This window comes from Aethalodelphis obliquidens, unplaced genomic scaffold (assembly GCF_003676395.1).
Source record: "Aethalodelphis obliquidens isolate GAN/ISIS:26980383/991018 unplaced genomic scaffold, ASM367639v1 scaffold51, whole genome shotgun sequence".
Lineage (NCBI taxonomy): Eukaryota > Metazoa > Chordata > Mammalia > Artiodactyla > Delphinidae > Aethalodelphis > Aethalodelphis obliquidens.
In genome coordinates this window covers 8,213,521-8,236,306 of record NW_020837995.1, presented here as the reverse complement: position 1 = coordinate 8,236,306, position 22,786 = coordinate 8,213,521, and the positions used below count along the sequence as shown (strand labels likewise).

Below are 22,786 nucleotides of genomic sequence, written 5' to 3'. Positions count from 1 at the left end.
GGGACCTTCCCAGACCAGGGCTTGAACCCATGTCCCCTGCATTGGCAGGCAGATTCTCAACCACTGCGCCACCAGGGAAGCCCCCTAAATGTATTTTTAAAAGAAAAATATCCCTGTTGGATGAAGGTTTTCCCAGCTCCCTTTGCTGCTTGGATTTCTTGCATTCTGAGGGCTGCTTTGCAGGATGTGGGCAGGCGAGGACAGACGAAGCTACAGTTGGGGGTCTCAAGAACAGGGTCCAGGCAGTGTCATCACTGGGTAAAGATGGGTGAGGCTTTATTCTGTGGATTCAGAGCCTCAAACTTCAAAGCCGGAGATAGAAAGGGTAAAAGAGTAAAGAGCCCTGAAATCCTTGCCTTCCTTGTGGCGCCCCCAATCCTGTGAAATGAGAGCGCCTCCACCTACCCCATCCCCATGCCGAGGGAGAGAGAGGGGATTGTTTTTCCAGGCCCAAAGTAGAGAGAAGGCTGCAGGGTGGACCAGAGGGAGGAATTGGGTACAGGAGCAGGGCCGGCTGCAGGTGACAGGTGCAGGGGCTTTGGGAAGGGACAGGGATTTCCCTTGCAAAATGCATTCAAACAGACAGAGAGGGAACCTGATCCCAGGAAGGGAATCGGAAGAGCAGGAGATGCCAGAGGGGCCCCCAGAGGGGTCCAAGGCTGGAGGGATGAGGGAGGAGAGATGAGAGACAGCAGGGCTTGGAGGGAGGGGAGGGCGGCTGAGTCCTGAGGGCACAGGGCATGGCAGCATGGAGGATTCCCAAGCTGTTTCCACAGGTTCAGTCAGGCCTTGCTCCAGGATCCACCCCAGTGGTCTTCGAATCATTTTTCCAGGGCTTATTTTTGTGCTAGGAACCCCCTCAGCTCCAACCCCTAGAGGCCCCCATCCTCCTGCCTTGGGCCGGACTGGCCATCAGAGGCAGTTCTAGGGCCTGGGTGAGGGTCCCGTTGTTGTCAGGGGGTGGCACAAATGTCCACGGTGGGACCTGGAACAGAAAGCCGGGCCCTGAGAGGGGAAGGAAGTCCGGGGCAGAGCTCTCGGCTCCCCCAGCTGGGTTAAGAAGGGTGATGAGAGCAGATTAGGCAAGAGGAAGTGGGCTGGGCTGGACTGGGCTGTGACTGAGCTCCCGGGCCGGGCCCTGGGCCGGAGCAGAGTTAGGGCCATAAGCCCTGAGCAGCACCGCAAGCTGAGGCCCCTGCGAGCAGCCCTCCTGCCCCAAGCATTCTCTCCCACAGGCCCCGGCACAGGGCAGAGGAGGGAGCCTGGCAGGACAGCAAGGTGGAGGCTGGTGGCTGAGGGGTGCTTGAAGCAGCGGTGTGTGGAGTGGCGGCTGGTCAGTGAGGTTTCAGGCCTCGTCCAGGTCCGGAAGGCCAAGAGGAGGGAGTCACGTGTGACATGGGTGAGGGGCGCGATTGCCTCACTTGCACCTCATTTTCATGGGGAGGAAGCACCGAGAAGGAGGGGCTGGGTGTTCAGCAAACTTTGCTTATTCAAAATGCTCAGTCCCAGCTGGACCCTGCTTCTCCCTCAACTCCCACCTCCAGGGTGGTCCCAGGCTCCTCGGCCTCTGAGAGTGACCCCTGTGCTCCGGACCCCACCTCTGTGGGGGTCCCTTCCCCTCGTGAGCTCCTTGCTCGCCCCCCTCAGTGTCCACCTGGGCAGCAGTGTCCCCAGCTGGCCCCTTCCCACATCTGACCAGGGATGACCCCTGGGACAGAGAGGCCCCTGCTCGGGGCGGCCAGGCCTCGGGACCTGCTTCTTGAGCAGCACAGAGAAGGAAGCCCTGAGCAGGAAGTGCTGAGGCACCGGGTGAGGGCGGGGGGCTTTGCGGAGGGGAGCCCAGCCTCCCTGGGCAGGAGCAGTGACCACAGCCCCCCACTGCGGGCGGGCGGGATGAGGTTGATTTGAAAGGCAGATGGGCCTCTGGCCGAAGCATTCAGCTCTGCACCCAGCTACTGCCCCCCGCGGGCTGTAAGAGCGCCCAGACTTCCGGACTAGCTGGGGCGGGTGCCATGTGAGCCCAGCTAGTCTCCCCCCAGCCCCGCCCGCCCTCCTTCCTCCCCTCTGCGCGCTGTGCCTGCCCAGCCTCTCCTAAGACGGACGCTTGGCACTATGTCTCTGCTTAACCCTGTCCTGCAACCCCCCGGGGTGAAGGCCTATCTGAGCCAAGGGGAGCGCTTCATCAGATGGGATGATGTGAGTGGGGCTGGGCGGAGGGCTGCAGGGGTGGCGGCCGCCCTGCATGGGGCTTTGCCGGGGTCGGGGGGGGGGCTGGCTTGGTTTATGTCTGCCAGGACTCAGGCGCCTGTGTTGCTTGGCCAGGCAGCTGACACAACTACCCAGATAAACAAACCTGGGCGGGAGGGTGTGTGCCCCCAGTCTGTGTCCCTGGGCTGCTGGGGCTAAGGCTCTGTCTGGATGTGGGAAGACGATGGCTGCCTGCGTGGTCATAGGAGGAAATTTCTCTGGGTCTGGGTCTGTCTTTCCCCAAAGCCCCCAAGAAGAGAAGGGTGTGTTGCTCCCGGTCTGGGCAGTGGGAGGAAAGGTGTCCCAGAGCTGAGGCAGGGCCAGCAGCAGAGGTGAGCCAGGCCCCTACTCCCAGCACAGACAGCCCATTCCAGCCCCAGACGGACGCCTGGACTGGAATCCTCACCCATCCCCACCTGGCCCCGGCCCTGTCCCTGGGATGCCCCGCTCTCCCCCAGCTGCTGTGAGGTGGCCACGAAAGGCTCCTGGACCCCAAGGGAGAACTGGAGGCTCTCCTCCCAGGGGCCTGGGAGGGAACGGATAGACTTCTGCTTCCGCCAGCTGCTCTCGGCCTGGCTCCCTGACGCCGGCCCGTCTGCAGGGAAGGGGAAACCACACTTTGCCCTGCACCTCTGTCTCCACTGTGTCTGCTGCTCCCCAAACTGGGCCTGCTTCCCAGCCTCTGGTCCTCCCGGAGCCTGAAGATGTGTGTGTTGCCATAGGCCAGGGATTCTCCTGGGCGGGTGAGAGGAACAACTTGGGGCCCCTCCTTCAGGGAGGTAAGACTGCTGGGCTGGCCCAGCGTGAGAGTCAGCACTGGCTGCTCCCAGGAAGGGAACCTGAAGTCTCTGGACTGGCTGCGGGGGGGAGGAAGGGCCCTTAGGGCTGGTTCCTCCTCCTTACAGGTGGGATGAGGGGGCTCTGAGTCTGTGGGTTAAGGCTCTCAGGCCTTTGGGGCTGGGCTAGGCTGAGTAATCTGGTTGCCATGGCTATGGGGAGCGGGCCCGTAGTGAGAGACTTTCTGCTTCCCCACGAGTGGTGTGGTCACTGCGGCATGGTGGAGCCACGTCCCAGGAGCCTGTGGAATGAGGGAAGTGGCTCAGAATGAAAAGTGAAGCGGCCTCTCTCCCTTCCTCTGGGAAGTGCGTGTAACCTGACTGGGCAGAGGGTCATCAGGGATGGGGCCGCGCTATGTGGCCTTCTCTGCAAGCCAGCATCCGTGTACCTGGCAGGCCCGCTGCCCTCCCCAAGGCAGGGCACTGCAGGGTCCTGGATCCTGCCTCCCACGAGCAGGAACCTTCCCCGTCACGGGGCACACGCACCTGCCAGACGAGGCTCTGCTCTCAGACTGCCTTTGGCCCTGTAGGCAGATGACCTGGGTACTGGATAAGCACAATGTACAGGATGTAATCAAATCCCAGCTCACTGTCGTGTCCCACAGCCCGTTGCCAATGTATTCTGTGGGAGAAGCTCCCCTATGACGCATGGAAGGAAACTGAGCCCGTCATGAGATGTTCCATTTTCTCCTGGGGAATAGACAAGCCTAGGACACTTTTCCTCACAAAGCCCAGTCTACCTTCAGAAACTAGTTATAACTCAAAACTCCAGTCTTAATTTAGAATGACATCTTCTGCCCCACCTCCAAGAATGGTTTCAGGTGGGCTGCAGGCCCTGCGGAAAGGCCTGTGGGAGGATTCCCTGATCGTCCTCTATGCCCACGAGGGGTGGGGTACAGTGAGGAAGGAGGGAAAGAGGTACCAAAGTTCTTCACGGAGCAGTTGCTATCACGAAGTGGGCCTGGCGGAAGTGTAAGGCTTCTGCTTTCTCTCAGGCGCATTTTTGAGAATCCTTAGGAGACCCTCCCCCTGAGCTGGGGATCCCTTATTTAGGGTCCTCCTGCCATCTCTGTTTCAGGAGCTCACTTCAAATTACTTCTTTAGCCCCGGAGAATCCAGTTACCACCCTCAGCTTCCTGCACCTTCGGCTTTGCCCCTTTCTCCCACAGGCCCACTCTGGACCCAGAAAATACTCACGGGTTCACTGCCCCACAGACTCCGGGGGTTCGGGCTCACCTAGCACACCAGCATCTCTCTCACCCGCTCAGTTTCCTGGGCAGGAGTCAGACCCCAGTTTGTCATGCACCACAACGGCAGGGGTGACGACAGCTCTCCAAGTGCGAGCTTAAGGTGAGGGGTCAGGTACCCCAACCCTCCCTTCGGGGAAGGAAGGGAAGGGAGCTCACAACACAGCTTTCTCCAAAATGAGGTTCCTCACACAGTATTCTCTTTCCCCCCATATCCTAACTGCCCCTAATCTGAGAACCTTTTTCTGGGCCATTTCCTTTGTAAATTCTGCATTTGGTCTGGTCTGGTGTGCACCCAACTACCATGCCTGGTGGGAAACTTCGATTTTAGTATCTTGTTATTTGTGCCTACAAAGACCCTTAAAATAAAAGGTAGGCTGTGTGCTCTGTGAGTGGAGCAGGAACGCAGAAGCGAGTTCATTTTTCGTTCACCTGCTCCTTCGGCAAACATGGCGCATGCAGCTCACGGTCTAGTACAGGCTCGTTTCCCGGGAGTCCGTGAGCCCCTTGGGGATTTCCTGGAGGGGCTTCCAGGTCTGAGAACCAGCCCCCCGCCCCGTTGTTGCAGCATGCTTCAGGAAAGGCTCTGCAGAAGCTAGTCTTTGATGGTATTTTAGGCAAGAGGGGCTGGGTGCTGAGGCTGGGAGGTGGGAAGGCACTTGGGACAGCTGGGGGGTGGGGCGGTGGGGTTCATGGATGGAAGGGCTGGGCAGGCAGGAAGCTTAGGCAGCTCTGTGGGAGTTGGGCTCTCAGCTCTCACCGTGTTCTGCTCTCCTGGGGGTAGCGTGGAGTCTTGGTGAGGGACATTCTACCTCTTTGGCTGAGCTGTGGGCCTTGAAAATAGGGTGAGGTGGGAGCCAAGACCCTGCTTGGGGTCTAGAGGGAGATCTTCTATTTGGGATTTAGAGGGGAAACCCTCTTCTCCTCCAGAAATGCCATCTCCAATCCTCTACCCCTCCCCACCCCTGGTTCAGAGCTTTTAAGGCTTACACCCAGGCCTTAGCTCTGGAGAACAAAGAGAAATGCCTGCAGATCCCTGGGATGGCCACCTCCTAGGCAGATGGTGAGCTCTGAAACCCCTGGCCCGGGCCACGAAAGCTCGGCCTGAAGTCTCAGAGCAGGGAGCTGACTCCTTCTCTCTGCAGGAAACAACAATAGCCTCCCCGGTTATCCTCCGTGTGGATCCCAAGGGCTACTACTTGTACTGGACGTATCAGAATAAGGTGAGGCAGCCCCTACCTACCGTGGCCCTGAGCTCCCGCTGTTCCATTGAGTCCAAGCAGCCTCTCGATGACACAGGGGTGGAGGTGTGGATGCCAGGAGTATAGAATGACTGGGAACGGTGGCTCTGGGGGCATCTCCTGTGGGCAGGGGCTCTCTGCTTTGGGAGGGAGGATGCAGTCACTCCGACCATGGCTGCCTTGGGCCCAGATGCTTCAGCTTTCGCATCCCTTGGAGAGAGAGAGAGAGAAAGGAATTAGAGCTACTGCTGAAGGCTGATTCCCTGCCTGTGGTTCTGGGTAAACTTGAGGGCTCAGAGAGATCAGAGAAGGTCCTCGGCACCTGGGCGGAAGGAAGGGAGGGGGAACATGGGGAGAGTCCAGGATGGTGGAGGGGAGGCTGGAGGTCACAGCTCCCAAGTAACTCCAGCGGCCAGGGGAGGAGTGGCCAGAGAGGAAGGGAGGAGGGTCAGCATGAGGAAGGAGAGCCCGATCGCTGAGGAGGGAAGGCTGGGGTCTGGGAAGCCCCACAGTCTTGGCATCTAGAGAAGGCAGCTGGCCAAGATGTGAAGGGGTGTGAAGCTCCCTCCTCGCTGCCCTTCATTCTTGACCTGAGGTCTTTGTCCGCATCCTGTCTTTGTTCCTACCAGGAGATGGAGTTTCTGGATATCACCAGCATCCGGGACACCCGCTTTGGGAAGTTTGCCAAGATGCCCAAGGTAAGTGGGCCCAGTAGCAGCCCAGGATCAGCACGGCCACCAGCTCCACGGGGCTGGGGCAGGAGTCCCTGTGGGGGCAGGGAGCCTGATCCCTGGAGCCAGGGAAGGGTCCGTGGGCTGAGCAGAGGGTCTCTCCCTGAGCTGAGCAAGGGGCTTTGGTATCAGGGCACAGTGGATGGAGATGTTGCGTGGCCAGCTACTGCCCCCAGAGCACCCCAGGCTGTCTGGGAGGTGTTGCTTGCATCCTCTCCCCCTCCACCCCGACTGCTTTGCCTATATTTGCCTAATGCTGGTAGGAAAATTGGAGGGAGGGATTGGTGGAAAACAGGATTCCCTGAGACTGGGGACTAAGAATCTGTCTTCAAATGAAAAATGGCAAACAAAATACACAGAACTCCCAGGCCCCAAAGTCTTGGTTAATCTCTTCTTGTGGGCCTCTCCCTCCCGTGGCTCCTAAGATGGGCATGGATGGGATGCCACCCCCGTGGGCCAGATTTCAAGTGGCTGAGAGGGAAAGACAGGGAGAGCCACAGTGGGCAGGGACGGGGGCACACACCTCTGATCCTAACCTTGTCACGACCTGCTACAGAGCCAGAAGCTCCGGGATGTCTTCAACATGGACTTTCCTGACAACAACTTCCTGCTGAAGACGCTCACCGTGGTGTCTGGCCCCGACATGGTGGACCTCACCTTCCATAACTTCGTCTCCTACAAAGAGAACGTGGGCAAGGTGCACCGGGGGCGCCTGGCCTGGGGCTGGGCACCTGGGACAGCCTGAGAGGCGGGCCTGGGCCACGGCGTGGGGCAGCACCTTTGTGGGTGGGGCCCTGACTGCTGTGCCCTGGGGTCCTGCAGGACTGGGCTGAAGATGTCCTGGCTCTGGCCAAGCACCCGCTGATGGCCAACGCCTCCCGCAGCACCTTCCTGGACAAGAGGTAAGTGTCTGCCTGCCTGGCCTGAGCGCGTGGGGCTAAGGGTGTCAGCCCGGGCCTTGACGGGCTGCCTTCTGCCCACCAGCCTGGTGAAACTCAAGATGCAGCTCAACCCTGAAGGAAAGATTCCTGTGAAGAAGTGAGTCTCCCCTCCTCCCTCCCCACATGTCCTCTGAGCTCCCCAAGGCCTTCCCTCTCCAGGCCTGACCCCTCTCTTGGCCTGGTGCTTTTCTCTGCTTCTTCAGTTTTTTCCAGATGTTTCCTGCTGACCGCAAGCGGGTGGAAGCTGCCCTCAGCGCCTGCCACCTCCCAAAAGGCAAGGTGAGTGGTTCCCCCCTCTCCAGCCCACGCCCAGCATTCTCCTTCTCATCTGAGTTGCCTTGGACTGGAGGGCACCCTGGGCAGGCCTGGTGGGGATGCGGAGGGCAGGAATGACAGTTCAGTCCCAGCCAACAGCCCGAAAAGTCAGTTCACTCTAAAGTTCCTGATACAAGGCACAGTGACAGAACCGGGGCAGGGGGTTGAGGTGCCCGGGTTCAGAGCAGGTTGGTCTATACCCCTTCAGTTCCAATAGGAAAACATTTTTCCTTTCTTTTTACTCAAGTAATTTTTAATTACAAGTCGTATGCGGGGTCACCCCATGAGATGCCTTATGTGACTTACAAAAAGGAGCCCTCTGGGCAGATGCAGCCCTGAGCCAGGGTTCCTGCCTGGCGGGGGTAGATCTCAGGCCCCTGTCCTCCCTTGGCCAGTGCCTTTGTGGATTCCACGGAGTCTTTTCTCCTGGTAAGAATTTGGAATGTTATAAATAAATAAAACTAAGGCCTCATAATAGATCACTTGTCCACATGAATCTCAGAAGGAATACTTCCCCCACACTCAACTCTACGGAGCTGGTGACCCCTCGGTGCAATGAGTCACAGGGGATGCAAGCTTGGGGTTGGGGAGAGGGTGGGAATGGGCTCCTGCTGAGGGCACAGCTTGGGCTGTCACATCCACCCTCCTTTTCTCCTGCCTCCCGAGTTCCCACCTTGGCTAAGTCCTCCTTATTTATCAGCTCTCCTGCATCCCGGTAGGAGCCGTTGAGCCATCTCTGCTTGCAGCTGATGGGTCCAAGATTCGGTCTAGCTATCCTGCTCAGAGCCTCTGCTCCAAACTAAGACTGATGTTGGTTTTCCAGAATGACCCTGGAAAACATTTGATGGGTTTTTCTGGAATGGAATGCAAAGGCACAGAAACCCCAAATGCCACCAAATCTACTTTCTGTTTCTGTTTCTATGGATTTGTCTCTTCCGGACATTTCTTGTAAATGGAGTCATACAATATGATGTCAGCCTTCATTCATTTAGCACAGTGTTTTCAAGCTTCATCCATGTTGTATCATGTATCAGTAGTTCATTCCTTTTTTATTGTGGAATGCTATTCCATTGTGTGGATATACCACATTTTGTTTAACTGTTCAACAGTTGATGGACATTTGGGTTGTTTCCACTTTGGGGCTATTATGAATAATGCTGCTATGAACGATTCTGTCCGGACGTATGTTTTCAAGTCACTTGAGGACATAGCTAGGGGTGGAATTCTTCTGTCATATTGTAACCGTATACTTAACATTTTGAGGAAATTCCACACTGTTTTCCAAAATGACTATACCATTTTACAATCCCACCAGCGTTGTATGAGGGTTCCAATTTCTCCACATCTTCATCAACACCTGTTATTGTCTGTCTTCTTTTTCTTCTTTTTACTGTAGTCATCCTGTGAGTGCGATGTGGTATCTCATTGTGGTTTTATGTTATTTATTTATTTATTTTGGCCACGCCACCCGCCTTGCGGGATCTTAGTCCCCCAACAAGGGATCAGACCCGTGCCCCCTGCAGTGGAAGTTCAGAGTCCTAACCACTGGACCGCCAGGGAATTCCCCTCATTGTGGGTTTGACTTGCATTTCCCTAAGGACTAATGATGCTGAGCATCTCTTCAGGTGCTGATTGGTCATTTGCATATCTCCTTTGGAGAGATATCTATTCAAGTTCATTGCCCATCTTTCAGTTGGGTTTTCTTTTAGTGTGAAGTCGTCTACTACTGGATATCTGATTTGCAAATATTTTCTCCTATTCTTTTTACTTTATTGACAGTATCCTTTGGAACAGCAACATTTTTAATTTGGATGAAGTCCAATCTGTCTATTTTTTGTTATCGTTCCTTGTGCTTTTTGGTGTCTCCAACTGTTGTTGTTGAATTGTCTATTTCTCCCTTCAGTTTTGTCAGTTTTGCTTCGTGCATCTTGGGGTTCCGTTGTTAGGTGCATTGTTTGTATGCAAATTGCTCCTTTTTGAAAATTTATCCTCCATTAAAAAGAAAAAGATAGCCCACAGCTCTGGCAAACAGCGTAAAGTAGCTTGCTTCTGAGCTCTTTTCTTCCCAGTTCCGGTCATTCTTAGTTTGAATCCTGTCCCAGCCAAGAGATTAGCCAGTATCAATCCAGGGGCAAAGCAAACCAGCTAAGATGCTCTCTGCTCAGCAACCAGGGCCTTGAAAAGTGGGGGCTTAGGGTGCCCCTGATGCTCTTCTGTCTGCCCTGAGCCCTCCCTCTCCCCAAGCCGCCTCGCGCAGGGCTGGGCCTAGTCTGTGGTTCTTAGTGCTGGAAGGTGGGGGCAGGAGCCATCAGGTGACTCTCTATCCCCCCAGAATGATGCTATCAATCCCGAGGACTTCCCAGAATCCGTCTACAAGAGTTTCCTCATGAGCCTTTGTCCTCGGCCAGAAATAGATGAGATCTTCACTTCCTAGTGAGCTTCTTGGGCTGGGCTGGTCTTGGGGAAGGGGTGGTGGCTAAAATTCCCACCTGCCATGCTGACAATTAGGTAGCGTCGCTGGAGAAGGGGGTTGTCCCAGCTACCACCACACACACCCCCGCCCCCAGCCCAGGGGATATAGAGGAGACCTGTGCTCCTCTCTTTGGCCTGCAGCCACGCCAAGGCCAAACCCTACATGACTAAGGAGCACCTGGCCAAATTCATCAACCAGAAACAGCGCGACTCCAGGCTCAACTCCCTGCTGTTCCCGCTTGCGCGGCCTGACCAGGTGCAGGGCCTCATCGACAAGTACGAGCCCAGAGGCATCAACGTGCAGAGGGGTGAGGACTAAGGGAACTTCTGACCCTCCATGGTCCTGGCAGCTGGGCTGCTGCCCTGACAACCACCCCTGTCCCCCAGGCCAGCTGTCCCCCGAGGGCATGGTATGGTTACTCTGCGGGCCAGAGAACAGCGTGCTGGCCCAGGACAAGTTGCTGCTGCACCACGACATGACGCAGCCGCTCAACCATTACTTCATCAACTCCTCCCACAACACCTACCTGACAGGTGGGCCCTGGCGACCTCACCGCCAGCCTCTCCTTTTACGGGGGCTGTTCCTGCTCCCTGAATCCCCTGCAGGGGTTGCCCACGGGCTGCCCACGACGGAGTGGGGCGGGGCAGAGCTGGACTGCCCTTGAGTGAAGCCCCCGCCCCTCGCCCCTCCTCTGGCTCAGCCGGCCAGTTCTCAGGCCTCTCCTCCGCCGAGATGTACCGCCAGGTGCTGCTGGCGGGCTGCCGCTGCGTGGAGCTGGACTGCTGGAAGGGGAAGCCCCCTGACGAGGAGCCCATTATCACCCACGGCTTCACCATGACCACAGACATCTATTTCAAGGCGAGACTCGTCATGTGGAGGCTGGTGGCGGTGGCACTAGGGGAGGGCCCTGGGCCATGAGCTTTTTGGGGTTGGGGGGAGTGAGGCCAGAGAGGAGGGATGGCTGGGAGGCCTTGGACCAGTGTGGGTACTAGAGAGGACCAGAAGAGACACAGGGCCAAGAGTGGCCCTCCAATTCTACGTGTGTGTTGAAACTGGGGAGTGGGGAAGGATGCCGTTGAGGGAGGCGAAGCCTGGAGGCACAGCACTGACCTCCCCATGGGGTCCCCTTCTCCTCCAGGAAGCAATTGAAGCTATTGCAGAAAGTGCCTTTAAGACCTCCCCTTATCCGGTCATCCTGTCGTTTGAAAACCACGTGGACTCGTGCGTATCCAGGCCATCCAGCCTCATTCTCTACCCTGTCCCCATCTCCCGCCTGCAGCTGCCCTCCCCACAACTGTCTCCAGCCTCTAGCCATGCCTTCTGGCTCTCTCCCGGGTCTCAACACAATCTCCTTGGGACGCCAGGCTCTCCTGCCTGTGTCCCTGCCTCCCCAACATCTTGAGCCCCTGATCTGGGTCATCAGGGGGCACAAAAAGATGGACAAGAGGGTGGAGTGGAGCTGCTGAAGCACACCCACTTCTGCTCCCTGCAGACCCCGCCAACAGGCTAAGATGGCCGAGTACTGCCGAACGATATTTGGGGATATGCTGCTCACAGAGCCACTGGAAAAGTTCCCAGTGAGTGGACTTCACTGTGGGGCATCTGGGTCTGAGGGCTGGGGAGCCAGGGCAGGGTGCCAGATTAATGAGGCAGATGTCCCCAGAGGATGCTGGGGTTTATTTGGGAGGACGTGGGGCTAGGGTCCTACCATCTACCACGTGTCAGGCACTATGCTGGGCTTGGGGGGTATGTCAGTAGCAGAGGGGCAGTCCCAGCCTTCAGATCACTTACCCTCTAGTCAGGAGGCAGACAGGTAACCAGGCCATTACAACCAGTGGCTGCTATGAGAGCACCTGAGGCTCCAGATCTGGTCTTGAGGATCAGGGAAGGCTTCCTGGAGGAGGTGATGGCTAAGCTGAAACCTGAGGGAAAGAATGGATTTATCCTGGTGAGAGTGGGGAAGGGTGTTCTAGGCAGGCTGAGTACTTGAGAAAAGATCACTGAGGAGCTGGGATAAGTTGGGTCAGGCAGGGGTTTAGCGCACGAGGTGGGAGTGATGAGAGGAGAGGCTGGAGAGTTAGGCCGGGGGCAGCTGGAGCGTAGCTTGCCATGCGGGAGCTTGGGCTACTCCCTGAAGGTGAGGAGATAGTGCTGAGGACCCTGTCTCCTCTCCCACAGCTGAAACCAGGCATCCCCCTGCCCAGCCCTGAGGATCTCCGAGGCAAGATCCTCATCAAGAACAAGAAGAACCAGTTTGCTGGTTCCCCAGCCCCCAGCCAGGAGCCGGGTGGGGAGGCTGAGGGGAGCGGCCCACCCAATGTCCCTGTGGGTGAGGACACAGGTGAGGCGGCCTGGGAGGAGTGGGGGTGGCCGAGGAGGAGCATCTGGAATGGGAGAGAGGGGCTGGGCCTGGAGGGGAGAGCCAGCCTGGTGCTGGGGTCTCCCCCGCCCCCAGTGCTGATGGAGCTGTATGTGGCAGCGTGGGCTGGTGAGGAAGGGGCTGAGCTGGAGGAGGAGGAGGTGGAAGAGGAAGAGGAGGAGTCGGGAAACCTGGATGAAGAAGGGATGAAGAAGATGCAGTCAGATGAGGTGTGTGGGGAGCCCCGAGGCCCTTCTGCCAGCTCCACTGCAGAGCCCTCCAGGCGGGGGTGTGGGACCGGGCCCCTGGGCTCTGAGCTGGCCTCTTCCCCATCCTCCCCCCTTCTCCCTAGGGTACAGCGGGCCTGGAGGTGACGGCTTACAAGGAGATGTCCAGCCTAGTCAATTACGTCCAACCCACCAAGTTCATCTCCTTCGAGTCCTCTGCCCGTGAGTTAGCATGCGGTGGTGGTAAGCTGGAAGTTAGGCTAGATTCGGGAGAAGGCCCTTAGGAAGCGTGTCCTGACGCCAGAGCAGCCTGATGGGTGGGGGTGAGAGTGAGGCGGGTCCTCCCTCTCCTTGGGCTGGGGGCCCTGTTTATAAATACCCAGCAGAGGAGCCAGGCAGAGGCATGTTTAAGTGGCAGTGGCTCCCAGTGTCCCATCACTGTACTGAGAACTTGGCACCAAGCAGAATGCTCTGGAGTGTGTCGGTGACAGACAGGTCATTTACCAAGGGCCACCTCGGCCGGGCGGCCTGGGGCTCCTCCAGCTTCCTTCTGTGGCTGCCTGGGCATGAGAACTCCTGGGAGGGGGAGGAAGGCAAAGAAACCAGCCAGCGCACATCTGCCCCTTGTTCCATTCCCTTTCTGAGCGCGTCCACGCTGTTTACCTTTATCTTCTCTGGACATGCGCGCAATGAGTTCCTCTCACCCTCTGTGCACAGCCCCAACACGAACACCTTTTTCTGCATGCACTCTGCAGCACTGGCTCGTCATCCCTGAAGCCCCAGCCTGCACCCCCTCCTGTGCACCACCCTTGCTGTGTGCCTCTCACCCCTGCACCCTGTTCCCTGTGCATCACAGCGTGTTCCTGACCCCCCCGGGCTCATCGCTGCGTGTTTCCCACACCCTCCGCGTCCACCCAGGGCATGTACCCCACTTTTTAGGACTCTGGCACGCACACCCCATCCCTGTGCGTATGTATCCACTGTGCGTACCCTTTACCTCCAGCACACACTGCTACCCACACAGATCTGCATATTCCCCACCCCGGGGGTGGCCCCTCAGCCCTCAGCCCTCGGTGGAAACGCTAGGTTGGAGGCATCTCTGTGCTGGAGGGAGCCGCGCCACAGGGGAGGGCAAGTCTGTGGGAGGGGACAGGCTGACGCGGACTCTCCTTCCTCTTTCTCCCCTACACAGAGAAGAACCGAAGTTATGTCATTTCCTCCTTCACGGAGCTCAAGGCTTACGACCTGCTCTCCAAGTCCTCAGTGCAGTTTGTGGAGTATCCTTGAGACCTCACTAGCCAGGGTCCCTGGTGGGGTGGAGGGAAGGGGGAGGCCCGGGACGGGGCTCGCAGGGGGTCTGTGGGTCTTCCCGGTGCAGGTGGCTTTGCTGGCTCCTATACCCTGTGGCAGCTACAACAAGCGCCAGATGAGCCGCATCTACCCCAAGGGCACCCGCATGGACTCCTCCAACTACATGCCCCAGATGTTCTGGAATGCTGGTTGCCAGATGGTTGCCCTCAACTTCCAGACGATGGGTGAGGGCATGCTCAGGCCCTTAAGAACCTTCCCCTGCCCCTCCCACCTTTACCCCTTCCCTGGGGAGGGGGGGGTCTTTGGAACAGACCTGGGGGCAGGGGGGCTGATGTTCATTTAGGCTCTGGGCGCATGTGCATGTGTGTGAGCGTTCAGTGCATCAGCTCATGCCTATGTGACTGCACCTATACGAGTATGTCTGTGATGATGCCAGGGTGCTGGCATGGGTTCTGGCTGCTCGGCCTGAGTGGGTCTGTGGGAACACCTGCTCCACTGGCCTCAACTCCCACTGTGAGCTTGAGGTCCAGTTGTGGCTTTGCTCCTGCTGACTCCAGGTTGCGGGCCCTTCCTGAGAGATGAGACCCTAAGGAACCAGGCTGGGACATGAGAAACCCTCATCCTCACGGTCCACCCAACCTCCCCATTTGCGAGACGGGAAAGGCTGGGAAATGTGGAAAGAGAGGCTGCGTGCAGACCCAGAGCCGGGCCGCCCTTCCTGAGTGCCCTTGTCCCCCCCAGACCTGCCCATGCAGCAGAACATGGCGCTCTTTGAGTTCAACGGGCAGAGTGGCTACCTCCTCAAGCATGAGTTCATGCGCCGGTTGGACAAGCAGTTCAACCCCTTCTCGGTGGACCGCATCGACGTGGTGGTAGCCACCACCCTTTCCATTACGGCAAGGCCCTGAGGTGGACAAGTGGCCGGGAGGGCTGGGGTCTTGAGGAGAAAGACACAGGAGCCCCACTCCTCCATTCCCAACCCCCTCCCCTGATATCCCGAAAACTTCAGCCCCAGCCAGTTCGTGAAGTAGCAAGTTGCCTTGGAAACTGCCTCCTCCTCAGCACTGGAGGCTGCCTCTTGGTCCCCATGGAAACCAAGGGGAAGGGCTGAGGCTGGGGTGGGGGAGGGGAAAAGAGTGGGGCAGCAGGAGCCCCAGGCCCTGGGGTGGGGGGTGGGGGGGGAGGGCCCTATTCCTTCCTTGCTGGGGAGGGAGGTGGGGAGGCCCACACCTCTTCCCTAAATGCTGGAAGCACCCTGGGTGCCAGAGCTTAGCTGTAACCCTTAAGCCACACAGCCTCTACTCTGTGGCCAGAATTGAATGGGGCTCTTCACAGTACCCAAGAATGGATGTTTCAGCTAGGGGGGCTAGAGGCCCTAAGTTCTGGGGAATAGCCTGGGTGGGGGAGCTGATGCTGGTCTCCCATGGGCCCCAACCTCCAGGTGATCTCTGGGCAGTTCCTGTCAGAACGCAGTGTGCGCACCTATGTGGAAGTGGAGCTGTTTGGCCTTCCTGGGGACCCCAAGAGGCGCTATCGCACCAAGCTGTCACCCAGTACCAATTCCATCAATCCTGTCTGGAAGGAGGAGCCCTTTGTCTTTGAAAAGGTGGGGTGGCTAGATCAGGGCAGGGGCTGGGATCTGTCCCTAGTTCTTGGTCTCTACTTGTAGAAGAGAAAATACATAAAGGGATTTCCTCAATCCTCCTCCTCTCCCCACCCCTCATCTGTGCCCTCCTGAGTTTCAAGAGTCCAAAAACCAAGTTTACAGAAAGTTACTTTGTGGGCAAGTTTTGTATGTGTGTGTACATGTGTGTATGTGCATGCTTGTCCATGTTACGATTAGAGGCAGAAATGTGAACTCCCAGACCAGGGTGCAGGGACCCAAGGGATCACGGGGGCCTTTTGCTCCCATTGGATACCTGTTGACAAAGCTTCCAAGGGCTGTCTGCACCAGGCCCCCTGGAGCCCTGGGCTGCATATCCAGCTCTCTGCCCTGTGTGGACCAGCCGTGACCTGAGCTGTTAGGATGTCTATGTGTGTGGCTTAGAGTGGGCCCTCTGTCCTCACCAGATCCAGTAAAGCCTGCCATGTTCTCACACTGACCCTAGATTTCTGGAATCAGGGAAGGGAGGCAGCTTGGCCGCTCTCTCCCCTCTCCAGCTTGTCCTGTCCTGAACTCTCCCCAGATCTTGATGCCTGAGCTGGCCTCCCTCAGGGTGGCTGTGATGGAGGACGGCAACAAGTTTCTTGGACACCGCATCATCCCCATCAATGCCCTGAATTCTGGTAAGGATAGGGGTTCTTCTTTGCTGTTCCCAGTGGGTCTGAGACCAAGACCAGCATCAGGACCCCGTCCAGAGTGTGGGGCAGCTTCAGGGAGGTGGCCTTGTCATTTTATCAGCCTGGGAAAGTGGGGGCAGGAATAGTACCTCTCCAGGAAACTGACAGAGGTGGGGACTCTGCCCACCCAACACAATGTCTCTAATTCTCTGAAACTACTGGGGCAGTTTCCCAAGTAGCTGACACTTATTGGGCACTTAAAATGCTTTACGGGCTTATAACACTTTCTCACTTAATCCTAACAGTAACCACATGAGGTAGAACCAGACTAAAGCCAGAAGTGTCGAGCACTGGGCTGCTGGTGAGCAGTGCTGGGCAGCAGTGGGCTCTGGCTCACCTGCCACCCGGTCATGTCCCACAGGATACCACCACCTGTGCCTGCACAGCGAGAGCAACATGCCGCTCACCATGCCTGCACTCTTTGTCTTCCTGGAGATGAAGGACTATGTACCTGACACCTGGGCAGGTGGGAGGCCCCTGGAATGTTGGAAGCCCCAGGCTGTCCATCCCCCCTCCTCTCTCCGCAAGCCAGCCTCCAGAGGGGGGCAGGACAGGGTATTCTGGCGTAGGTGAGGCTGGGGGAGGCTCCCAGGTACATCTCCTTATCAGGCCCATCATGTCCCTGTGCACCCAGATCTCACGGTGGCCCTCGCCAATCCCATCAAGTTCTTCAGTGCTCATGATAAGAAGTCTGTGAAGCTCAAGGAAGCCATGGGAGGCCTGCCTGAGGTCTGTGTTGTCAGGTCCACTGCCAGGGGCCCCCATGAGCTGCACCCTCTCTGTGGGAAGATGAGGGAGGGGGCAGAGTCCAGGGCTCAGGGAGAGAGACACCTTCCTAACACGCTCTCCCTACACAGAATCCCTTCCCTCTCGGGAGTCCAGTTGCCCGCCAGGTCAATGGGGCATCAGCTTTACCGAGCAACGGGTCAGCAGGTACGCACTGCGGGGTCCCCGCACCTACCGGAAGGGTCTCGATCTCTCCGCTGCACCGGTAGGCACATCCCAGATGGGCGGCAGTTCTCTATAAAAACAAAAACAAAAACAACCCCGAAAACTTTCACCTGGGGAGGGAACGGCTGCATGTGAAGCCTCGGGCTGGGCAGCGCGCAGCAGGGGGCCCACACCGCCAGCCCCGGGAGGCGCGGGAGCGGCTGAGCCGAGGGCACCGGAGAGCCTCTCCTTTGGTTCTTGCAGCAGCCCAGGCCAAGGCCAGGGAGGAGGCCACGAAAGACGCTGCGGGTAAGGCCTGCTGAGACCGAGTCACGTTGGGGTCGAGCCCGGGGAGGGTCCGGGACTCGGGGTGGGGGGCGGTTCCCGGGGGGCGCGCGCCTCACGCCTGCCCCAGCAGAGCCGCGGACCGCTAGCCTGGAGGAGCTGCGGGAGCTGAAGAGCGTCGTGAAGCTGCAGCGGCGGCACGAGAAGGAGCTGCGGGAGCTGGAGCGGCGCGGCGCGCGGCGCTGGGAGGAGCTGCTGCAGAGGGGCGCGGCGCAGCGGGCCGAGCTCCGGCCGCCGGGCGCTGGGGGCGGCGGCGAGGGCCGGGGCCGCAAGCTCGGCCCGGGGAAAGGCTCCCGCAAAAACAGGTAAGGGCGGCGGAGGCATCCTGCCCCCCGCGGCTCGGGCGCGGGCGGCCTGGGGCTCACGGCTTGTCCCCACATGGCCTCCGCAGGACCCCGCCGGGCGAGGACCCCGCCGGGTCGGCGCCGGCCGAAGGCCCCGAGGGCGCGGGCGCGCATCTGCGAGAGCTGAGGGACAGGCTGGAGCTGGAGCTGCTGCAGCAGGGCGAGGAGCAGTGCGAGTGTGTCCGGAGGTGCAGGGCGCAGCAAGTGGCCGAGGTGCCAGCGTCGGGGAGGGGAGGGAGCGAGGGCCCGATCGACCCCACACCCTCTGCACAGCCAAGGGCATCTCCTCGGTCTTAGCTTAGCCGGTCCTTCCTCTCCCTCAGCAAATGACCAAGATGATGGAGCTGGCCAGAGAGAAACAGGCTGCAGAGCTGAAGACCCTCAAGGAGACTTTGGAGACGTAAGACTGCCTCCCTTCTACGCCTGACTCTTACCTCCCAGGAGGGCCCAAGCCGCAGGAAGCATCTTCCTGATGCCTGTTTCTCTGCAGTGACACCAAAGAGGTGAAGAAAAAGCTGGAGGCCAAGAGGCTGGATCGGATCCAGGCCATGATGAAGGTCACCACAGACAAGATGGCTCAGGAGAGGTGAGCCCTGGAGGGGAGGCGCAGGACTCAAACTCCAGGCCCAGTGCTGAGCAAGAACCACGCTGGGTGGGAAGGGGCCTTCCTACGAGTGGGTCCTGACTTGCTTCCCAGAGATGTGCCTGTCTCCTGGTGCTGGAAAGTTAATTCTACTTCCGTCACCTCTGATCAGAGAATGTCCTCCCTAGGCAAAACACAGATGCCACCACTATTTGAGGAAAGAGGAGAATTTAAGGGAAAATCAAGTGTGTAAAGAGGGAGGTGAAACCTTGGGAGAGCTGATTCCCACCTACACTTTCCCATGCATGCCTTGAAGAACAGTGCGTTTTAGTGAGGAAGCCCTTCCCTCAAAGGGCCCCCAGGGCTCCCAATATCTCCTTAGATCCTCCTTGGGTCCCCATGCTTACTTCTCTGGCTGGTTCCCAGACCAGACATAGATGCATGCCAGCCACAGAGGGTTCTACGATGGAGTTCTCATGTTGCGTACACCCTGTGGAGAATTTGTCTCATCCAGCTCTTCCCGGGGGCCTCCTGCCCTCTCTGAAACTCTGATCACCCCAACAGGTTGAAGAGAGAGATTAACAACTCCCACATCCAGGAGGTGGTGCAGGTCCTCAAGCAGGTGTGTAAGAGCTGTGCCCTTCCCAAACACACTCTCTCTCTCTGAGGGAAGGAGTGGCCCCAAGGCCTTTACTTTGCCCTTAGGAGATGCACTGTTTAGAGTGGCCCACCAGCTAGGGATGGGGGGAGAGGCAGTAGAGGGGAGGGGCTTCCCCTAGGCCATCCAGGGTTCTGACCTTTGTGCAGAGGTTGGGATACCAGCCTAAAGGAGTCTGTCTTTGGCCAGCTGACCTCGATGGAAATGATATGGGCCAGCTGGCCAAGGGGAGGTGGGATTGGGGTGGGTGGGTGAGAGGGAGCAAGGGAGCTTCCAGAGTTAGGCTTCCAGGGAGTCAGAAGAGGAAGGAAAGCCCTGTGGAGAATGGCCCTAAAGCTCCCTGGGGATTACTAACAACAGTAACAGAGCTGCCAGCTCCTGAGTCCCGACCTTGTGCAGGCACTAAGCCGGGTGCTTCACATGAACTGTCTCATATAATCCTTCACAATCCAGCAAGACAGGTACTATTATCCTCATTTTACAAATTAAAAAACAAAACAAAACAAAAAACCCAACTTTTCAAAGGTTAAGGAATTTGTCCAAAGGCTCCCAGCTCGTTGACTGGGATTGTAGCTGGATTTCACCCCAGACTGCCTGCCTATGCTGTCCTGATTCTCTGTCTCTCACTCCTGCCCAGATGACGGAGAACCTGGAGAGGCACCAGGAGAAGCTGGAAGAGAAGCAGGCAGCCTGCCTGGAACAGATCCGGGAGATGGAAAAGCAGGTGACGGGGGGTGGGGGGGGGACCACTACCCTGGCCCACAGCAGAGCTGGCCTGGCTCCAGGGTGTAAAGGGACCCAGCTCCGGGGAGCTGCGAGTCAAGAGGTGGGTGGCCGTGGGGGACTTGCCCCTCTCCAGGGGGTCAGGGCTCTGATTCCCAGGGAATCATGAGGCAGCTCTGCAGATCTCTTTGCTTGGTTGGTATTCCCTCTCCTGAAAGACCCCCCACCTCCCACCCTGATCTCCTGGGAGGTCTGAACAAACCAGGCATCTCCTGGTTCCACTGTTCAGGCGAGGAAGAGTGGCAGGTGGCCCATCCTGAGCCAGGGGGTGGTCCTTGCTGTCCTCACAGTTCCAGCAGGAGGCGCTGGCACAGTACGAGGCCAAGATGAAGGGCCTGGAGGTGGAAGTGAAGGAGTCAGTGAGGACCTGCCTCAGGGCCTGCTTGCCCTCTGCGGAGGAGGACAAGCCTGAGAGGCCCTGCAGGGTCTCCAGGGAGCTGTGTGAGCAGGATGCACTCACAGAGAAGACAGACGCCGAGGAGACCCTCCACTGATGCCCCCATGCCCTTGGGACGTTCTGCAAGGACATTCACCCTTCTCTGGGACGTGAGTCCATTCCCCCTTGAGGAAAGGGCCCCAGCACCGTGAAGCTGCGGGAAGCTGGAGCTCCCTTGGACACTGGAGCCCCTTTCTCAACAGCCAGGCTAAGTAGGAGGCAGGAAGCAGGCCAGCTGGGGCCCATCTGGGGTCTGAGGTCCTCTCCGTCCAACACCCTGCCCCTCCTGTTTCCGCTTCCCCTCTGAACAAGCGTCTGTCACATGTTTGTTGAGGGCAAAAGAATATGAACTTGGAGGCATGAAATGGGACCCTGGCCCCACTCTGCATTTCCTAGTGTGCCACTCTAGACTCAGTTTCCTCACCTGGAGGGTTAGGCCTGGCCACCCGGAACTTCTACTCCATCACCTGTAGTTCAAGCAGGTCCAAATTCCAAACTCTCCTGCCATAAGGCGGGCAGCTCACCCTGGCTTCTAGGCCCCATCTCGGGCTTGCCCTGAGTTGGCCTCATTGTCAGCTCCCTGATACAGAGTCCAGCACTTCCTTCCAGCTCCCTGGGGACAGCTGCTCCCAGGATCCCAGGCTAAGGTGCCTTCCCTGCCTCCTGCCTTTGGGGGATGGGAGGCTGATGTGGAAAAGCTGCCTCAGCTGTGTGGCCCTCAGGCCACTGAGACAACTGGGGCTGGGGGTGAGGGGAGAAGGACGGCCTTTTGTGCACTCTCCCACCCAGAGCCCAGCCACCACTTTTCCTAGGCCTGGGGGGTACTTCCCAGCATGTGCCCCAGCTCAGGCTGTCCTGACAAGGTCAGCACCATTTTCTCTCCTGACTTTATGAGGTTTATTTATTTTTCTCTTTCTTACTCCTACTAAAGAACCCTGTCTCAAGATTTCCTGCCTAAGCCTGGCCTCTGTTCTACAGCTAAGAAAGGCGGGTGGGGATGGGCAGGGCTTCCCAGGTGGCGCAGTGGTTAAGAATCCACCTGCCAATGCAGGGGACACGGGTATGAGCCTTGGTCCGGGAAGATCCCACATGCCGCGGAGCAGCTAAGCCCGTGCGCCACAACTACTGAGCCTGTGCTCTAGATCCCGCGAGTGACAACTACTGAAGCCTGAGCACCTACAGCCTGTGCTCTGCAACAAGAGAAGCCACTGCAATGAGAAGCCCGCGCACCGCAACTAGAGAAAGCCCGCGCGCAGCAACGAAGACCTAACGCAGCCAAAAATAAATAAAAGAAATGGGGGGGGGGCAGCGGAGTAGAGTGCCCCCCAAATGAAGTGGGCTGGGGAAAAAGTCCATGAGAATTGACCTGGGCATGAGGTCCCTTCTAGAGCTCAGTGGAATGGCCCTGCCTCTGGGCTTGAAGAGGATTCACTTCCCCATCTGCCGGCCCTGATGCCACAACCACTGGAAAATGATGTCACCCTTCTGTTCCACTCCTCACCAGATGTGGCCCTTCCTTGTCTCCACCCTCAGGGCTGGAGCAGAAGAGCCTCCTGCAGAGGTGCCCCCCACCCTCTTGGGGAGTCGCAAGCTGTCAGGCCACCTGGGCCCCTTTAGGCAGACTTAGCCCGGTCGCATTCTCAGGCTCCTGTGGCCGTTATGGTTGACCCAGACAGGCTGTAGAGAGGCCTCTGAACAGCTATTCACTGCACCTATTGACATAGTCCCAAATCGCAAATGAAAACAGACACTGGCTTTGGAGAGGCAGGGTGGGTGTTGATTCTGGGCTGTTTTCTTATCAGAGAGTTATAGCAAATGCCATTAGCCCCTCCCCCCATCCCTCTGGGGGCTTGATCTCTGTGATGCTAGCAGTCCCTGGCTGCAGGGTGAGGCTAGGGGGCCTGCGCATTCAGAGGAGTAAGGCCTGTCATTAGTCAGCCTGCATACACACTGGAGACAGCGGAGGGCGGGACACCGACACCGCAGGGCAGTGCCCTGTCTTCAGCACTCCAGCTGAGCACTCAGCTGCCCCATCTCCTCCCCAACCCAGGGGTAGAACCTCACAGGGATGAGGATCCAGGCCTAGAGGAACTCACTGACCTGGGCATGGGGCATAAGCCGGAACCAGTGCCAAATAGGGCCCACCGGGCAGTCCCCAGCTTTGACCAATGACCGCTCAGGGGAAGAAGACTGCCTTCTCTGCCCCTCAGTCAGGCCGGGCAGAGTCTCTAGGCCTCCAGTCTGGGGCTGAGAAGCCCAGGAATGGGGAAGGGGATGCAATCCTCCCTCCTGGAGAGGCCTCTGCACAGCAGGCTGGGGGCTTCCCAGGAGGGCAGGGCAAATACCCACCTCCCTGCTTTCTGTCCTCTGGAAAAAGGGCAGGGTGCCCCTGGGAAAATGCCACAGTCCTTGGGCCCCGGACGTGAATGAATCTCTGGC

At 58.1% G+C, this 22,786-nt stretch overlaps 1 protein-coding gene across 8 annotated transcripts; it reads left to right on the top strand.

Annotated features, from left to right (window-relative positions):
- The first annotated feature begins 1,840 nt into the window (after positions 1–1,840).
- Positions 1,841–21,293, top strand: PLCB2 (phospholipase C beta 2). 8 transcript variants are annotated; one of them, XM_027083876.1, is made up of 32 exons: positions 1,841–2,196; positions 5,476–5,553; positions 6,201–6,269; positions 6,859–6,999; positions 7,125–7,204; positions 7,287–7,340; positions 7,447–7,522; positions 9,891–9,991; positions 10,172–10,338; positions 10,418–10,564; positions 10,732–10,889; positions 11,170–11,252; positions 11,524–11,608; positions 12,210–12,372; positions 12,511–12,620; positions 12,743–12,839; positions 13,810–13,894; positions 14,028–14,152; positions 14,670–14,824; positions 15,370–15,534; positions 16,115–16,214; positions 16,630–16,734; positions 16,903–16,997; positions 17,126–17,201; positions 17,463–17,507; positions 17,617–17,848; positions 17,935–18,100; positions 18,211–18,287; positions 18,378–18,473; positions 19,035–19,092; positions 19,766–19,852; positions 20,202–20,569. In XM_027083876.1, the coding sequence occupies exons 1-32, from the start codon at positions 2,113–2,115 to the stop codon at positions 20,403–20,405; spliced, it is 3,564 nt and encodes a 1,187-aa protein (XP_026939677.1). In that variant the 5' UTR covers positions 1,841–2,112; the 3' UTR covers positions 20,406–20,569. The 8 variants fall into 8 exon arrangements, with proteins under 8 accessions (XP_026939677.1, XP_026939676.1, XP_026939675.1 ...); XM_027083875.1 differs by having other exon boundaries at positions 1,846–2,196; positions 17,614–17,848; positions 20,202–21,293; XM_027083874.1 differs by having other exon boundaries at positions 1,846–2,196; positions 12,743–12,860; positions 17,466–17,507; positions 20,202–21,293.
- Positions 21,294–22,786: the final 1,493 nt, after the last annotated feature.